The sequence below is a fragment of the Neolamprologus brichardi genome, chromosome 1 (assembly GCF_056152115.1).
Source record: "Neolamprologus brichardi isolate AB-2024 chromosome 1, ASM5615211v1, whole genome shotgun sequence".
NCBI classification, from domain to species: domain Eukaryota; kingdom Metazoa; phylum Chordata; class Actinopteri; order Cichliformes; family Cichlidae; genus Neolamprologus; species Neolamprologus brichardi.
In genome coordinates, this window is record NC_142104.1 from 34,173,583 (window position 1) to 34,193,313 (window position 19,731).

At 44.5% G+C, this 19,731-nt stretch overlaps 1 protein-coding gene across 1 annotated transcript in view; it reads right to left on the reverse strand.

Moving 5' to 3' along the window:
• The window catches only part of a2m1 (alpha-2-macroglobulin 1), a 67,336-nt gene that overhangs the window by 23,031 nt on the left and 24,574 nt on the right, over positions 1-19,731 (reverse strand). Inside the window, exons 17-21 of the mRNA XM_087841254.1 lie at positions 19,502-19,589; positions 12,875-13,016; positions 11,567-11,792; positions 10,634-10,760; positions 866-987 (exon numbers count right to left, since the gene is read on the reverse strand). Of these exons, the coding sequence (XP_087697380.1) occupies positions 866-987; positions 10,634-10,760; positions 11,567-11,792; positions 12,875-13,016; positions 19,502-19,589 (705 nt within the window). The remainder of the gene's footprint in view (positions 1-865; positions 988-10,633; positions 10,761-11,566; positions 11,793-12,874; positions 13,017-19,501; positions 19,590-19,731) is intronic.

Here is a 19,731-nt window from a genome sequence, read left to right on the forward strand (position 1 = left end):
GTCAGAGGACGACCCGAGAGGCTGACCAAGACCCAGTATAAACATGCCAGTCGTGTACTTTGAGAGTGAAGTCAAACTAAAATAAAATGCTGCTCCTATAGAACTACGGCAAACTGCAGATACAGCCGATCATCAGAAAATGCAGACGGGAAGGAGAAGTGGACCGAAACTGAAGTGATAACAGCTGCCCTAAAGTAAAGGTCTGTGTGATGTTACAGGTTCCCTCTCCATGCCCATCACCACAGTAAAGACCTCTGAAGCTCCTGGTGTGCACTTCTTAACAGGCGCCAACATGACCATTACTGCTCATTGTCCACCATCTAGGAAACAGACTTGTTGGGCGTTCTGTCACAGCACCGTGCTGTCTTTAGACCGACCCAGATATCAACAAAGGCGGCCTGGCTGGGTGGCTAGATGCTTAGTGTTACAGCTGTGGCCATGGGACTGAAACAGAAGTGTGGCCCCTGTTTTCATCCATACACTGCACATATACACATATTTTTAAAAATGGCTGAGCCAGGTTTGACCATATCTGATGTTCACTCTCCGGGAAACAGCCGGCGCATCATTAGTTCTAATCTCAGCCCACATCAGATAATGGCTCAGCTGACGTCCACAAACCCAATTGTCAAATATCACAAACTTTACCTGCTTTAGCCTCTGCAAACTGCTTTGCAACCCACCTGCACCTTTTCCTAAAACACGCTGTCAAAAACAGGAAATACAGGAAATCTGTGGGCCACTGTGGCCGAAACCGAAGATTTTAAAATTCTGACATTATTCTCGCCACAATATAACTGATCAAAATAATACTGACAACGTCGATCAGCGTAGGACCTGTGAACACCTCAAGTTTGTCACTGACCTCCACCAGCAGGGTGCGGATCACGGTATCAGTTCGACCCACGTCGGGGACTGTGGCCACCTCGTTGCCACACAGCGCCTCGGTCTTCAGGGCCTCAGCGCTGACCTTCAGATCTACCTTACCTGTGAGCAAACACACACGGCGTCACTGTGGAGCGCCGGTATCGATTACCGCTACCTTCCCCCGCCGTACTGTCGTGTTCTGTGTACAGAGGCAAAACCGCCTCCCATCTGCTTCTCAAGCCAACTCATTATCCTCGCTGTGTTTTCCTTCCTCCCCGTTTCCCATCGCATTCGCCCTCATTAATCCCCATTTGTTGCCTTATTATAGCACTCGGCTTGTCTCCCACCCCCACCTTCCTTCCATCACAGCCCACAATCCTTCACATGGAGGACAAGTACAGATCGCCCCTTGAGGGAGAGGTTTCTGACTGTTTCGTCAGAGATACTACCTGACTTGTTAGTACAAGTGATTGTCAGCATTCCTCTAAGGGGGAGTTAGAGAAGCGCAATTTGACATTCATCAGAGCCTCATCTCCATCCCTGCTGATGGAGGCTGATATAAATCCTCTGCTTTCAGGACAGGCAGAGCTCCAACAACAGCCGCCCGTCTTCGCTTCCAGCAATGAAGATGCAACAGCCCTCAGTGCGGATTAATTACCCCGTTGTGTCTCATTTTTCACTCAAAGCATGAGATTGTGTCGGACGAAAGAAACAACATCAGTATTTCATTTTAAAAGCCAAGAAAATTGCATTGTACAGTTAGAGAATTGCCTCTGGTAATGAGGAGCTGGGGAGAGCGGAGCTGTGACTGACACCGTGTGACGGTCTTCAAACAGCCGATTAGACCAAAATCAATAAAAAAAGAATAAAGTTTTGTTCACTTCTTTTCTCTGATTTGAATCTGAGATGTCCTGTTTCAGCTAAAACTGGTTTAACAAAGACAAAGACACTCAACGTTGTTTACATTTTCCCTTTAAAGGTGGGAAAACGCCACAGCATGTGACGCGCAGGGACCGCCTTCCATTTGAATTTCTCCTATAAAACAGAACATGGTTAAAGACGGGAAAGAAAAGTAAACCAGAAAAAATAAAAAGTTTTAAGAAACAAAATGAGGTTAATTTGAATTTAGTGGTAAGAACACACCTCAAAAACCATGGGCGGGGTCATGTTTACCACGCTGCTTCTTTTAACAGCAGTCCATACACACCTGGGAACATCTGGACTTGTTGTCCCAATCTTTTCCCGCACAGGATTGTAGTTGGATTTTTTTGGTTCATGCCAACAGTCCAGACTCTTCTACTGTTAGGCCACGCTGCTGTAAAGGCTGCACTACACGGTTTAGCATCGTCTTCTGAAATATGGATGCAGCTCTAAAAACGTTTATACTGGTGCTTTTCCTGATGTGGAGGCCGACAGTCACCTCCACACCATCAGAGCTGCAGGGAGTGGAGCTGGTGGTCCCTGCCTTCTCTAGTCCAGAAGACACAGCACTCCAGTTTCCCCCAAAAATTTAAAACTAATTTTAAACTTTAATATTATTATTATTATTATTAAAGGGATGCCACACAAGTATGCTGCCCCCATTAATTTTAGTAAAATGGTCCGTTTGCTCTAAAAACACCTAAAATGTTCAAACTGTGTTCTGCTGTTGTGGATTTATGAGATTTGCAAATCATTGCTTTCTGTTTTGATTTCATCTGCAGAGCTGTATGAATTGACCTCTCTGTACAGTGGGGCAAAAAAGTATTTAGTCAGCCACCGATTGTGCAAGTTCCCCCACTTAAAATTATGACAGAGGTCAGTAATTTGCACCAGAGGTACACTTCAACTGTGAGAGACAGAATGTGAAAAAAAAATCCATGAATTCACATGGTAGGATTTGTAAAGAATTTATTCGTAAATCAGGGTGGAAAATAAGTATTTGGTCAATAACAAAAATACAACTCAATACTTTGTAACATAACCTTTGTTGCCAATAACAGAGGTCAAACGTTTACTATAGGTCTTTACCAGGTTTGCACACACAGTAGCTGGTATTTTGGCCCATTCCTCCATGCAGATCTTCTCAAGAGCAGTGATGTTTTGGGGGTGTTGCCGAGCAACACGGACTTTCAACTCCCGCCACAGATTTTCTATGGGGTTGAGGTCTGGAGACTGGCTAGGCCACTCCAGGACTTTCAAATGCTTCTTACGGAGCCACTCCTTTGTTGCCCGGGCGGTGTGTTTTGGATCATTGTCATGTTGGAAGACCCAGCCTCGTTTCATCTTCAAAGTTCTCACTGATGGAAGGAGGTTTTGGCTCAAAATCTCACGATACTTGGCCCCATTCATTCTGTCCTTAACACGGATCAGTCGTCCTGTCCCCTTGGCAGAAAAACAGCCCCATAGCATGATGTTTCCACCCCCATGCTTCACAGTAGGTATGGTGTTCTTGGGATGCAACTCAGTATTCTTCTTCCTCCAAACACGACGAGTTGAGTTTATACCAAAAAGTTCTACTTTGGTTTCATCTGACCACATGACATTCTCCCAATCCTCTGCTGTATCATCCATGTGCTCTCTGGCAAACTTCAGACGGGCCTGGACATGCACTGGCTTCAGCAGCGGAACACGTCTGGCACTGCGGGATTTGATTCCCTGCCGTTGTAGTGTGTTACTGATGGTGACCTTTGTTACTTTGGTCCCAGCTCTCTGCAGGTCATTCACCAGGTCCCCCCGTGTGGTTCTGGGATCTTTGCTCACCGTTCTCATGATCATTTTGACCCCACGGGATGAGATCTTGCGTGGAGCCCCAGATCGAGGGAGATTATCAGTGGTCTTGTATGTCTTCCATTTTCTGATGATTGCTCCCACAGTTGATTTTTTCACACCAAGCTGCTTGCCTATTGTAGATTCACTCTTCCCAGTCTGGTGCAGGTCTACAATTCTTTTCCTGGTGTCCTTCGAAAGCTCTTTGGTCTTGGCCATGGCGGAGTTTGGAGTCTGACTGGTTGAGGCTGTGGACAGGTGTCTTTTATACAGATGATGAGGTCAAACAGGTGCCATTCATACAGGTAACGAGTGGGGGACATAAAAGCTTCTTACAGAAGACGTTACAGGTCTGTGAGAGCCAGGGATTTTCCTTGTTTGAGGTGACCAAATACTTATTTTCCACCCTGATTTACGAATAAATTCTTTACAAATCCTACCATGTGAATTCATGGATTTTTTTTTCACATTCTGTCTCTCACAGTTGAAGTGTACCTCTGGTGCAAATTACTGACCTCTGTCATAATTTTAAGTGGGGGAACTTGCACAATCGGTGGCTGACTAAATACTTTTTTGCCCCACTGTATATAAAAGTTCATTACGGCCTGCTTTGGTGATGGATTTGTGCACCTTTTCAGTTGGTTCCCTCTTTTACCTCCATGCCTGCAAATCTCCACATCATGAAAGGTGGCTCCTGGTCCATTTAGTGAGATATTACAATATTCTGCATATAAAGGCCCAGACTGCTATGAGATGATTGCATGTTTGTATATTAAACAGGTTCATTATCATCCTGCTGACACTCACTTTACATCTGGGCTCTTTTCTCAGTCACATCAATGGGGATTTATTTCAATGTTATTTACACAGCACCAAATCACAACAACAGTAACCTCAAGGTGCTTTATATTGTAAGGTCGACCCTACAATAATACATACAGAGAACAACCCAACAATCATATGACCCCTATGAACAAGCACTTTGGCGACAGTGGGAAGGAAAAACTCCCTTTAAACAGGAAGAAACCTCCGACAGAACCAGGCTCAGGGAGGGGCGGGGCCATCTGCTGTGATTGGTTGGGGAGAGAGATTGAACATCATCTTTAACCCAGTCGACTGCACTTTGTGTTGATGTGAAACTACACGTCTGCCGGACCCCAACTCCTTCTCGGGGCGGACGAATGGTCTGGACTGGGTGAACTCTGTCTAACTTCATTGTCTTCAGACTCCGTCTGCAGCATCGGAACATTTCTGCTGTACTTTTGATCTGGAAGGACTAACCGGTGTTTTTTTGTTGTTTGATGTTTGTTTCTTTTCTCTGTGCTTGGATGTTGAATTTGGCTTGAATTTGGTTTCCTTTGTCTTGTGTGATTTGATGTAATTTTGAACTTAAAATCTTATAAATAAACATTAAAAAAGAAAAATAAAGAAATAAAGGCCCAGTAAGGAATCCCTTTGTAAGGACTTCTGATGTAGAGGATCATTTGTTACCAACAAGAAATATTTCTATTTCTGTTGAAACATGAAGATCTGCTGCTTGCAATTCTTCCATTTTTCATTTGTTTACATTGGTGGCATACTGAAAATCCACACATGGCTCAAGGTAGATCTGGTGTGAAACTAAACAAATATATTTACAAATCAAACAGAACTGAGTCATGATTATCAACCATAAAAACCAAAACAGGTCCTGCTATGGACCGGCTATCTATCACAAGTTGATGAGGCTCCTGAACTGGATAATAAGCACTTAAGAAAAAGGGAAGAATGACTTCCGGTGGCTCGTAGCACCGCATGGCCGCATAGAGAGTGACCTCCGGCACCAACCGTGTGTTTCCCCGGACTCGAGAGCTGTATTAGGGCTACATTGCCATTTTTCGACGCAAAAATGAGTGGGGATAAATCTAAAAAGGGAGGATACGGGCTACGAAACATTCTTGACTGTGAAATGGAGAAGGACGCCGCGGCTAGTGAGGCAAGCCTCGCATCGGGACAAGATGACGACCGAGGTGAAGGTCTGGGTTGGCTTCGAGATGCTGTGAGTAGCGTACTGGTGGCCGAAATGGCTACATTGCGAACCGAATTGAAAAGTGACTTCAAAGCATTCGGTACGGAATTTCGGGAGGATATAAAGAAGCAAATGGCCGAACTCTCTAAGGAATTGAATCAAAGATTACACGAGATGGCGGATCAGGTAGAGGAGATGACTGGTCGGCTAAAGCACGTCGAGGACAACATGGCTGACTCGGAACGCTGGGACATTGGTGTTAGGGATACACTTGTGCAGCTGTTGGAAAATCAACGGGCGCTTCAGGAAAAGGTGTCCGATATGGAGGGCTGCGCTAGGCGCAAAAACATCCGGATTTACGGCGTACCGGAAAACTCGGAGGGCTCGTCGGTGACTACCTTTGTTGAAAATCTGATCAAAGAACACCTAGGTGAAGATTTCGGCCCGGACCGTGCCCTCGGCATTGAGCGCGCACACCGCGCGTTGGGACCAAAAATCACCTCCGAACGCCCCACCACGCTCAATAATAGTGCGCTTCCTCCGGTTCTCCGTTAAAGAAGAAATTCTCCGCGACCCAAGCTGCCGAGGATTTAAGAAAGCGGGGAATAGCCGTGGGTAAGATCACCTTGGGGAACCAAACCAACAGGATGACAGAGGACACGATAAGGCAGCTACTTCCTTGGGAAACACAGACAGCACACTGCGGAGGCAGCTTCCAGCAGCACGTTCGGGAAAAACTCCAAGCATTCCGGAGGGAGCAAGAAAAAGTGCCAGCGGACGAGTGAGCAGCTGACGGCGGGACAACGGTGAGCTAGCTGGCGGTAGAGTTTTGATAATCTAACCGCGGGAACACTGACTTTCGTATCCCTCAGAATTCATTTTTCTTTAGGTTGGTGCCTACGGACATGGTTAGAGAACCACCAAGTTTTTTTTTAGTAGCGATAAGAAACTGTTTTTACTTATTCTTTGCCCTTTTTTGGCTTTTTTGTCGGTCACTCCCCTCTTGTCGGATGAGGGGCCCCACCTTGTGGCCAGTCCCCTCAATGTCAAAGGACACTCTTATATCCTTTGTATTGGAAGCTCTTGTTAATGTTTGGTGTGTTTGCTGTTCAGTGAGTTCTGGTTGTGATGTTCTGAGGTCTGGGTTGATTATGTTGTATTCCACATATCCACTTGATGGCTTATAATTTCTATAAAATGCTGTCACTAAATGTAAATGGCCTGAATAACCCTAATAAAAGAAGCAAATTAATTGCCAAATTGAAAAAGGAGACAGTAGATTTGGCATATTGGCAAGAAACTCATCTAGACAATGCAGAACATGAGAAATTTAAAAAGATGGGTTTCAGACATACATTCTATTCATCGTATAGGGCCGGGAAAAAACGAGGAGTAGCTATCCTTATCTCAAATAAAATAAAATTTGAACATATATCTAATATAAGTGATAAGGAAGGTAGGTTTGTTTTAGTAAAAGGTAGAATAGAGAATAAGGCGGTCACACTATTAAATGTCTATGCACCCCCAGGAAGCAACGCAAGCTTCTTTAAGAAGATATTTGATTTGATCTCTAAGGAAACGGTGGGAACTCATTTGTGCAGGAGATTTTAATTTACTGTTAAACCCCCGATTGGACTCAAATAATAGGGACAGGAAAAGCACGTCTGGAGGGAAACGAGTTAAAGGAATGTTAACGGAATTAGGACTTATTGATGTGTGGTGATCTATCCATGGGTCAGCGTCGGGATTCACTTTTTACTCTGCTCGACACTTAGTGTATTCGAGGATAGATTACTGTTTTATGTTTAATAGGGATTTACACAGGATAAAAGATTGCAGAATAGGTCCAAGAGATTTCTCTGACCACAGTGGACTTTATATAACGTTACATTTGGATGGGACACGGAAGACAACTTTGTGGAGACTAAATACCGGTATGTTAAATGACCCCGCTTTTGTGAAACAAATGACAGCCGATCTTAATTTGTACCTGCAGGACAATGATAATGGAGAGACAAATCACAGTATTGTGTGGGATGCAGCCAAAGCTGTCCTCAGAGGAAAAATAATTGCGTGGTCAACCATGCTTAAAAAGAAAAAGTCACAAGAATTGTTACAACTGCAGGATAGATTAATGGCCTTGGAACAGTCAGGTCTGAAGGATAAAAATACTACAGTAACCCACCAGATCAGACAGATTAAGCAGGAGATAGATAAGATATTGAGCGAAGAAGTAGAGAAAAACATAAGATTTATGAAACAGAGGTATTATGAGGCGGGGCCTAAGGCGGCGAAGCGGTTAGCGTGGCGGATTAGAAAACAGCAAGCTGAAAATAATATTTATAAGATTAGAGAGTCAGTTGGTAACAATGTTGTAACTGACCTGGATAAAATTCAAAAAGTGTTTGAAATGTATTACAAATCGTTATATAGTCAATCCAGGTACCGACGGGTTCCCTGCCGAATGGTACAAAACCATGAGGGAAAGCCTTCTTCCCCTGTTGGAAACTAGTTTTAATTATATTTTGAAAGGAGGTCTGGTACCTCCCTCTTGGAAGGAGGCCTTCATATCTGTTTTGCCAAAGGGGGGACAGGATAGACTAAACTGCAAATCTTATAGGCCTATAAGTGTCCTGAACTCAGATTATAAACTATACACAACTATTTTGGTGCGAAGAATGGATGCTGTAATGCCTTCTTTGATTGATGAAGACCAAACGGGTTTCTTGAAAAATAGACAAACCCACGATAATATTAGGCGAGCTTTACACATCATCGAACACATTAATAATAAGAAAAAAAGCTCAATTATTCTTAGTTTAGATGCTGAAAAAGCGTATGATTCAGTGAATTGGGACTTCCTCTTCCTAGTGATGAAAAGATTTGGTTTCTGTAGCGAGTTTATAAAATGTTTCCAGGCTCTTTATTCTCTCCCTACTGCCAGAATAAAAATTAACGGTAGCCTCTCCGATACTATTTTTTTAGAACGAGGATGTAGACAGGGGTGTCCAGCAAGCCCCTACCTCTTCAACCTGTTTATCGAACCTCTAGCCCAGGCTATACGTCAGGAAACATCGTTGAAAGGGATTGTAATAGGAGGGGACGAGTACAAGGTGTGTTTATACGCAGATGATGTCTTGGTGACAAACACGGATCCCAGCTCAGGTATACCAGTGTTAATGGGGATGTTGGAAACATATGGTCTGTATTCAGGGTATGTTCTCTTAATGTAAAAAAAACTCAAGTTCTGACATTTAATTTTTCTCCAGACCAGACACTATTGTCAAAATTCAAGTTTAATTGGGAGGCAACTGCTATCAAATATTTAGGAGTGTTTCTGCCTAGAGATCTGACACAACTGTATGATATTAATTACAGTCGTATTAATAGAGAAATATATAGCGATCTCAACATTTGGGCCTTGCTCCCTCTCGACCTTGGCAACAGGATACAGATAATTAAAATGAGTATTCTTCCCAAACTACTCTATCTTTTTCTTGCTTTACCTATTCAAATTCCAGAGAAGCAATTCAGGGAATGGAATAAACAGATTTCGAGATTCATTTGGCTTAACAAAAGACCAAGGGTGAAGTTCTCTACTTTGCAGTTGCCGAAAGAAAAAGGGGGCCTGGCTCTACCTTCATTAAGGGATTACTACTTATCTGCTCAGCTGAGGTCCTTGGTGTGTTGGTGTAACCCATCCTTTTGTGCAAGGTGGAAGACGATTGAGATGTCTCTCTCGGACACGCCAATCCAGTCTAGACTTGGTCACGCAGCTTCTGATTTGGACGATACCTTGACACCCAGCCACTGGGTCACTTTTACATTAAAAATATGGAGGGGAGTGGTCAGGCAGGCACAACTCCAGGAAGAGATAAAACTTCTGAGGTGGCCAGCGTATGACCCTGATTTTTTACCTGTTTCCCACGATAGTAGATTTAAACAATGGGTGTGGCATGGAATCACTGCTGGGTGTTCGGTTATTGTAAAATCTAAAATTATGGCTTTTGATACCCTATGCAAGACTTACGACCTCGAGAAACAAGACTTTTTTCGATACTTGCAACTCCGTGACTATATTGGCAAAAGACTAAAGAGCTGTGTCCGTGGAGACTTCTCGATTGTTAATATTTTCATTGATGCTTATGACTCTGGGAGTAACAGAGCCTTGATAAGTAAATTGTACAAATGTATGATTAAACTCAAAGGGAACTCAACGATTTACATAAAGCAGAAATGGGAAAAAGAAATGGACATTGTGATTACAGAAGATGGGTGGGCACGGATCTGGGAGACACAGTTTACCACAACTAACTCCAACATGTGGCGGGACTTCTGCTGGAAAAACATTATACGCTATTTCATAACGCCTAAACAGAAGTCTAAATTCAGTGCCACGCCTGCGTTTTGCTGGAGAAATTGTGGGGAAGACATGGCTGATTACAGTCATATATTCTGGTCCTGCCCACTCATACGACCCTTCTGGACGGAAGTTGTAAAGATAATTACAGAGGTGTTGGGATTCCACGTGTCTTGTACATTTACCTCATTGTATCTGGGATATTTTACAGACGATTTAGTTGCAGATGATGTTTATCTTCTGAAAGTTCTCTTGGCTTCTGCGAAGAAGGCCGTAACAAAACGCTGGCTCTGTAGAGACCCTCCCACTGTAACACTTTATACCTCTATAGTGGAAGACGTCAAATTGATGGAATGTATGACTTTCACTCTGCGACTGCAGGGAGATTTGGGAAGGAGACGATGGAGAAAATGGCTGGACTTTACAGCTTGTGGCAGCACCCTTTAATGCATAGAATTAGTAATGCAGACTTGCTGAAGTATGTGTATGTGGATGTGCAGATGTATGTACGGGCGTATGTTATCTTCCCATGACCTCATATTGTTTGTTTTTTCTTTTTCTTTTTTTTTCTTTTATCTTGTTGCATAAAAATGTTCCTAAATAAATAAAAAGTGTCAAAAAAAAAAAAGAAAAAGGGAAGAATGTAATACCTAGGGTAGTCGGAGTTACAATCCACGAGAAGGTCCTGCTCTCCTCTCCACAAAGACACACGCTGTAAATGCAGCCATCACAGTTTCTGAAGGTGTGCTGGTCAGAGGCAGCCAGTGTTACCTGAACCTACAGCCAGAAACCAAACACAGAACACACGAATGCAACAAACTGGTGCAGTAACGCGTCACACTGAGGACTGATTACATGTGCTCGTGAGATCGTCTGTTCTCCCAGCCATCATTCTTCAGAACCACTCATCCACACAGCACGAGTTAGTGACGCATTTGTCACACAAAACAAAAACTACAAAGTAATACGTCTTGATGCATGCTCAATCATCCAGGTAAGTAAATCCCCAAAAGGTGATTTTGTTACACTGAAAACGCTACATCGGATTCAAACTATCCATCCATCCATCCATTCGCTTCCGCTTCTCCTTTTCAGGGTCGCGGGGGGCGCTGGAGCCTATCCCAGCTGTCATAGGGCGAGAGGCGGGGTACACCCTGGACAGGTCGCCAGTCTGTCGCAGGGCCAACACACAGGGACAGACAACCATTCGCACTCACATTCATACCTAGTGGCAATTTGGATTATCCAGTTAACCTATCCCCACAAGCTGCATGTCTTTGGACGGTGGAAGGAAGCCGGAGTACCCGGAGGGAACCCACGCAAACACGGGGAGAACATGCAAACTCCACACAGAAAGACTGATGGTGGGATTGAACTCAGGACCTTCTTGCTGTGCGGCAACAGTGCTAACCACCGTGCCCGGATGCAAAGTAATACAATGAAATTTCAAAAAGACAACAAAAACATATCCAAGCATTTTCACAAATGTTTTCCACAATCTGACAGATGTCATCTTACTTGTGGATGTCCTTAAGTACAAAGGATCTGTAAGAAGCAGATGTGGTTGTTTTTTGTTTTTTTACCATAATGCACTTTGAGAGATAATTGAAGACGGTGGCTTTGAGGGTGAACACCTCTCCTCGGATGACAGAGTATGGCAAGGTGAGACTGACAAAGAACGGCTGGAACACAGTAAGTCCGGTGTTGGGAGCCACACCAAAGCCCATAGAGGATACGCAGAATGCTCCGGCTGCCCATTTAGTGATGGTGTCAGGGGTCGTCTTCTCCATGCTCACCAACCCACTATCTCTGTTTAAACAGACAGCCAGACGTGACATTTAAAGTTCAAGTAGTATGGCATTTTCCCCAAATACACTGATCAAGCACAGCATTGTGACCACCTGCCTACTACGAAGCAGCCCTGACGTGTCGAGGCCTGGACTCCACCAGACCCCTGAAGGTGTGCTGTGGTATTTGGCACCAAGTCAGCAACAGATCATTTTATCCTGCAAGTTGTGAGGCATGGCCTCCACAGATCGGACTTCGTCCCACATGGGGGGCTATCCTTCTGACAGAGGCCATCAGGGATTACAGTTTCCATCAAAGGGTGTACATGGTCTGCAACAATGCTTAAGTAGGTGCTACATGTCAAAGTAACATTCACAGGGATGGTAGGACCCAAGGTTTCCCAGCGGAAAACACTTCCTCTGCCGGCCTGCCTTCTACCCATCGTGCATCCTAGTGCCAGATGTTCCCCAGATAAGAGACCTGGGCATCCACGTGACATAAAACTTTCTCACACCCGGCCACCTTCTTCCATTGCTCCGTGGTCCAGCTCTGATGATGGAACACAGGGCCGGTCTTTATTCCCCACGTGCATCAATGGGTCTCTGTGACCGTGTCGCTGGTTCACCACTGCTCCTTCCTTGGACCACTTTTGATAGATAGCGACCACACAGACTGGGAACACCGCACAAAATGCTCACTTGCTCCTTAATATATCCCACCCACTAACAGGTGCCATGATGAAGAGATAGTCAGTGTTATTCACTCCACCTGTCAGTGGTCACAATGTTATGCCTGATGAGTGTATATGTATATATACTTACACTGATGAATTCAAGTGTCTACTCAAATTCATTTGAATTTCATACATGATAAGCTGTGTTTTGACTTTAAGATGTGGAACATAAGGGAAAGCAGCAGCCTCTGTTCAGTAAATATCACTGACATAAGCGTTAGTCATTAATATCTGCTAACGAATACAACTAATTCTGTTATTTGGACTGCAATAAGCATCCATGTTATTCACATTTGATTACCTAAAAACAGTTTCAGTGTCATAAAAAATACAGTGTTGTGATTCCTTTCATAAGATATGTTAATCTTACCCCACAGTAACGAGGTCCCAGATCCAGGTCTCAGGGAAGAACGTTCTGATAGTCTCCTTTTTGTTGTCCACTTTAGACATCTGCGTGGCAAGTACAGGTTCAGGCATCATGTTGAAGGCCAAGGGGATCGGTGAGTCCATCCCTGAGAGCATTTAAATGGGGAGGGAAAAATGGGGAGGCTTTGTTTCCTTCCTTATTTTTTTTTTTTAAATAAACCAAAAGTTATAATAATTGTGTTACTTCCAAATGCTTGCTCGAAAATCCAGGTAAGGAAACCCCAGAAAGTTGAGTCTGTACATTTAGACGCAGCATTTCTAGTGGGAGAAACTTTTTAGCATCCCAGGAGTGACTTGGATAATGACAGAAATGTTAAATCTACTGGAAATGCGGCATCCTGATATACAGAATAAACTTTCTGGGGAAACCACTGAGCTCATTTCAGCTTCCTGCACTTAACACATAACAACAGCTCGGAAAAAATACAAAGAAATTGGAAAAAGTAATAAAAGGTACACTTAGTGTTTTATGCATTCAGCTAATATTTCTCCACTAATTAAAAATGTACTTTTTTAACAATTAACAAATTCTTGGATTTAAAAACACACACAAAAAAAATCTTACACTCTCTCAAAAAACAACTAAAGCTATGCTAAGCTAGACTTTCCAAAACGGGCTTTCAGCATAATATATAGATGCCAACTGAAGTCAATACCGGGATAGGCTGTACTTTCTAATACCATCACCACCAAATGGTGAAGTCAGTGTAGCATCCCAACTGCCCCGAGCGCAGCAGAGGAACAGGAAATGCTAATAGGGAAGAAAAGGAAATAAAGATAATAATGTGGAAGGACAGGTATGGCGGTGAATGTGAAAGAAAACAATGGAAGCATCTGGAAAGTGACCCATATTTACCATCAGCATAAAGTCCCTGAACTAAGTTATTTTCTTTCCTCATTTATAAAGAAAATAACTGATAACCTCCCCTCCATGAACCTTGGAGGGGTTTGTGTGTCCAGGGATCCCAGGGGCCATGTTGTCAGGAGGCTTTTGCGTAAATGTCAACTTGGTCCTGGTCTGGTGGCTAGGCTTAGTCCATGAGGCCTGGACGGCACAGCCCGAAAAAGGGACCATCCTCCTGTAGGCCCACCACCTACACGAGGCGAGGTAGGGGTTGGGTGCAATGTGTGTCGGGCAGTAGCCAGGCCCTAGCAGACTGATCCCTGACTTCCAAAACTAGTGATTGGGATATAGAATATCACCTCCCTGGTGGCCTCAGCTCAACCACGGCTTGTGCTCTGGAACCAGTCTCCTGGAGAGGGGCTGGACTCCATCTCAGTCTGGAGTTGCCACCTAGACGTATAGTGAGGGTGCGCTAGGAACATCTGGTCCACGAGATCTTCAATTCACACCTCCGGCAAAGCTTCAACAGCATTCCAAGGGAGACTGTGGAAATTAAGTCCGAAATAACTATGTTCAGCACCTCCATTGCTAAAGCTGCTGCACTGAGCCACGGCCGCAAGGTGGTTGGTGCCTGTCGTGATGGAAACCCCGAACCAAATGGTGGACACCAGAGGTGAAGGGAGCCACCAGGCTGAAGGAGGAGTCCTATCGGGCTTGGTTAGCCCGTGGGACTTCAGAAGCAGGTAATAAGTATCAGCAGTAAGTACCAACACTGGCTGAAGCAAAAACTAGGGTGTGGGTGGAGTTTGGAGAGGCCATGGGAAAAGACTTTCAGACTGAGATTCTGCCAAATCGTCAGGTGACTTAGGAGGGGAAAGCGGTGCTCTACCTGCACGGTGTATAGTGAGGGTGAAGCGCTGCTGACTTCGACTGAGAACAATGTCAGGATGTGGAAGAAATAATTCAAGGACCTCCCTAATCCCACTGGCACATCATCCGCAGAGAAAGCAGGGTGGGGGGACAAGAGGGGCGACTCGTATATCTCTGGGGGTGAGGTCACTAAGGCAGTTAGACAACTCCTTGGCTGGCCCCTCGGGTGGATAAGGTTTTGCCCTGAGTTCCTGAAAGCTCTGAAGGCCCTCCGTAAAGCTAGAACATCTTACTATTCGTCACTGATTGAAGAAAACAAGAACCCCAGGTTTCTCTTCAGCTCTGTAGGCAGGCTGACAAACAGTCAGAGCTCTGTTGAGCCAACCATCCATTTAACGTGAACTAGTAACGACTTCATAAATTTCTTAAATAACATTTTAACCATTAGTGAAAAAAATACTCATAATCATCTCACAGATATAGCATTATGTACAGCTACTTTCAGTACCATTGTTATTTATTTAGAGTCCTTTTCCCCAAATACAGTCTTCTGTGTTATGTAATGTTTCTATCTACTACAGGTCTTTAAATTAAATAAAATTGAATTAAACCATTAAATAAACCACTACTTGAAAAGCCAGCTGTCTTAGCTAATTATAGGCCGATCTCCAACCCCCCTTTTTATCTCAAAAATTCTTGAAAAATCTTGAATAATTCTTGAAAGAAGAAATTGAGAGGTGGTGCCCACCTCTCAATTTTAAATGCATGTAAGGCATTGAGGGTTCTCAGGAGGGGCCGTGCTGTTACCTATTGCTCTTTGGCAGGAAGCACCATGCCCTCCCGTGTTTTAAATGCACTTTAGAAAAGCACGCAGCAACACCACATATGAGTGGGCAGAGGGAGGTATGGGGTCTTCACACACCCCCGTTCTCTGTTAGCCATTGGGGCGGGGGGCTGGGAGGCGGAGTTGGCCGTCTAGTTGGGGTCTGGGATGCGGGGCCTTCGGGGACGGTCTGCCTGTCTCCACCTCAGGGAAAAGGGTAACATCTCCTGGGTTACACTGCTATGGAGATGACACCCAGCTCTATCTATCCATGAAGCCAGATAACACACACCAATTAGTTAAACTGTAGGAATGTCTTAAAGACATAAAGACCTGGATGACCTCTAATTTTCTGCTTCTAAATTCAGATAAAACTTTATTGTATTTGACCCTAAAAAGCTTAGAAATATGGTATCTAACTTTCTCTGGATGGCTTTACCTTAGCCTCCAGTAACATTATGAGGAACCTTTGAGTCATTTTCAGCCAGGAGCGGAGGCCACCTCTGGGGACGAGTGGGATGACTATCTCTGGGGGAGAATTCACTGAGGCTGTTAAACAGTTCTTTGGTGGCAGGGCGCCTGGGGTGGATGAGGATGAGGTTTGAGTTCTGGATGTTTTAGGACTGTCTTGTTCGACACGTCTCTATAATGTTGCGTGGAGATCAGGGGCCTACCTCTGGAATGGCAATGGTGGTTCTCATCTTTAAGAAGGATGGATGTGTTCCAACTACAGGGGAATCACACTCCTCAGCCTCCCTGGGAAAGTCTATGCCAGGGTGCTGGAAAGGAGAGTCCATCCGTTAGTCAAATCTCGGACACATGAAGAAATATGCGGTTTTTGTCCTGGTGGTGGAACACTGGACCAGCTCTTTACCCACTCGACAATACTTGAATGGGAGTTTGCCCAACCAGTCTACATGCAATTTGTGGACTTGGAAAAGGCACTCGACCGTGTCCCTCGGAGTGTCCTGTGGGAGCTGCTCCGGGACTATGGGGTGTCTGGCCCATTGCTACGGGTCATTCAATCCTTATACAACCGTTGCAGGAGCTTCATCCACATAGCCAGCAATAAGTCAGACTCGTTTCTGGTGCGTGATGGGCTCCACCAGGGTGGCCCTTTGTCACCGATTCTGTTCATAAACAGAATCTCTAAGTGTAGCCAAGTGGTGGAAGGCTTTCACTTAGATGATCTCAGAATCTCATCTTTGCTTTTTGCAGATGATGTGGTTCTGTTGGCTTCATCGGGTGATGGCCTCCAGCTCGCACTGGAACAGTTCGCAACCAAGTGTGAAGTGGTGGGAATGAGAATCAGCACCTCCAAATCTGAGGCCATGGTCCTCAGCCGGAAAAGGGTGGAGTGCCCACTCTGGGTCAGGGATAAGTTCCTGCCCCAGGTGGAGAAGTTCAAGTATCTGCAGTGATGCAGAAGCTGTACCGGTCTGCTGTGGTGAGGAGAGAGCCGAGTGTAAAAGCAATGCTCTCAATTTCCCGGTCGATCTACATCCCTACCCTCACCAAAGGTCACGAGCTGTGGGTAGTGTTTGAAAGAACAAGATTGTGGATACAAGCGGCAGAAATGGGCTTCCTCCGAAGGATGGCTGGCCTCTTCCCTAAATATAGCGTGAGGAGTTCGTCCATCTGGGAGGAGCTCACAGTACAGCTGCTGCTCCTCCATACTGAAAGGAGCCAGTTGAGGTGGTTTGGGCATCTGACAAGGATGCCTCCTGGGCACCTCCTGGGTGAGGTGTTCCGGGCATGTCCCATCAGAAGGAGGCAGACCCAGGACATGCCGGACGGATTATACTTCTTGGCTGGCTTGGGAACACCAGCGTCCTCTAGCTTGCCGAGGGGACAAGCTGGAAGGAGGCGGGTTAAAAGAGAGGTCTAGGCTTCTCTGCTTAGGCTGCCGTCCCCTTGACCCAGCCCTGTATAAGGGGAAGAAGATGAATGGATGGATGGATAACTGATAACCTCATTACTGAAACTAGACAAGCTACCCACCCTTAGAGAGAGAAAAGAGTAAACAGTAACTAAACAGGATTCTGAGTTCATCTAATTCTCAAGAGAAGACAGCAACAAGGACAATTTCATGGTTGGATACAGGAGTCTAAGCTGTATCACAACCACTTTTGCACATTTTTCAGGATATCAGTGTCAGTTTGAACCCTTTTTTGGCAGAGTTGAGACCACTTATGTGGAGGCAGAGAAATCGAGGTGAGGGAGCCGGAGCAACATGTAGCTGTATGGCTAGCTCGGAATAAGATCTCTGGGCGCAAATTGGATGACATCTCGGGGAGCCACACTGTCATAAGTTCTCAGAAATCGGCTCCTTGAGCACAAGAAATGACAACATCACAGAACGCAAGTATGGCGAAGCTCGCAGCTCTCCAACGGGAGATTGAGAGACCAGTGTCGGACTGTAGAACTGCTTTGAAATTCATATGAGCTGTTCGCACTAAAGTAAAAAGCACCATCACTTCATGCGGATACCCCTTGGCGCCAGCTGTGGTCTCGAGGCTGGAGCCGAAAAACAACACCCTGATAACGACTGTGTTTAGTCTGTTCCTTCCCGTTCCATGCAAGGCCACCTGGGTTGGCTGGTAGACTGTTTACTTAGCCTGGCAGGGCGAAGGACACTGTCTCAGCTGAACTATGGACACGCACACACATACATATACACTGATGCACACACTCATCCCCCTCCCTTTCCAAACTCCTTCGATGCTTGTTTCCTGCGGGGGAACACGGCGGGTCTGTGTGCCGCACAGGAATGGTAGCGCTGTGCAGGGCGGCTGCTGTGTTTGCTTCGGATTACTCCTCACCCCCCACCCAATCCTGTGGCTTGTCATGTCTTTCACAAAGTTGTACTGTGGACATTTATGTGCTTTTTGTGCAGAGGAGTTTCTTTGTTTCCTGTTCTCATGCTGTCCTACCATGGAAGCACAGCATGAGTAGAGGTCTCTTTTTTTCCTTTTGTACTTTCCCACTGTAGTGTATATTTGAGTGTTTTTCTGTAACGCTACCGATCTCCGACTTGTATCCCCATGTAATGTCTGTGTTGTGTGTGTAAGGTCGGGTTATGTGGTGGGTTTGAACGGCTGTATTAAGGATATCCGAGTCCAGAAACAAATTTTTCAGGATATATTTGCATGGATTTTATGCATCCGGTGTGTAAAGGCCTTTAGACTATGAGTGTAAAATAGGGCTGTGCGCAAATAGCCAACTAATTCTCACTGCTGTCACTAGATGATACCAGACTTATTAACCATTTGACCTAACTGTTACAATTTAAATTGATGCCCAACGCCGGTAAATTACTGTGTCCTAAATGTTGTGTAGCCATCTGCCTTTAGATGGCACATTGTTGTTGAGATGCACCATAGATCTGTTAATCTATGGTAAGAATTTGATAAATGATTTTTGACATTTTCCATTAAACATTTCTCAAATCTAACTGATTACCTGAGTGTTTTTTAGTTTTACACTAGTCAGTCTATTTTTTTTTTCCTTATTTAGTGGACAGGAACATCCCTACTATAAAATGCTAATGTTAGCCTTGTAGCAATGACTTATGAAGGAAGCCAAATGTTTAAAGTTACTGGTATTGCTAACATGTTTGCCAATTTTTTGCTGATGCATTCCACAAAACATACATACAGACATAAAACTGCTGTGGCTGTACTGCCTGTAACTCCTAGCTATATATCTAGCCATCTCATTCTATCTAGGAAACTGCTATCTGAGGGATCTCAGACCATAGACCATGTAGCACCAGTTAGTAAAGTAAGAAGCTTTGGATACATGAACAGTACAACTGATTGGGTTTGATTAGTCAGACTACATTTGTCATACTCAGACAAAGAACAGAACCCATTAAAGAAAGCAAGCCAGAAATGGTGGCGATTCCAAGAGATTCACTTACTATTTTTGCAAGTGTAAATAAAGCTGACAGTTACACAAGTTGTAAAAACAACAGTTCGTCTTAAGGCTGTATCAATGGGCATTGGAGTCAACAGAGAATAGCAGTGACCTACTCTCTCTTGTACTGAAATAGAACATCTGTTCGTCGCAGTTGTAAGGTTTCTTCACATCAGAGTTCGTCATAATTTTGAGTCCAATTTCCTAGAAGTGGAGAAAGAGAAAAACAAGTCATAGTAAAACCATAGATTGTTTCTTGTTTTTTTGCTGTCATAAGTAATAAACAAAATAAAACAACAATGGCATAACAACTATGCTACCTTAAATAGATCTCAAACTGCTGGAG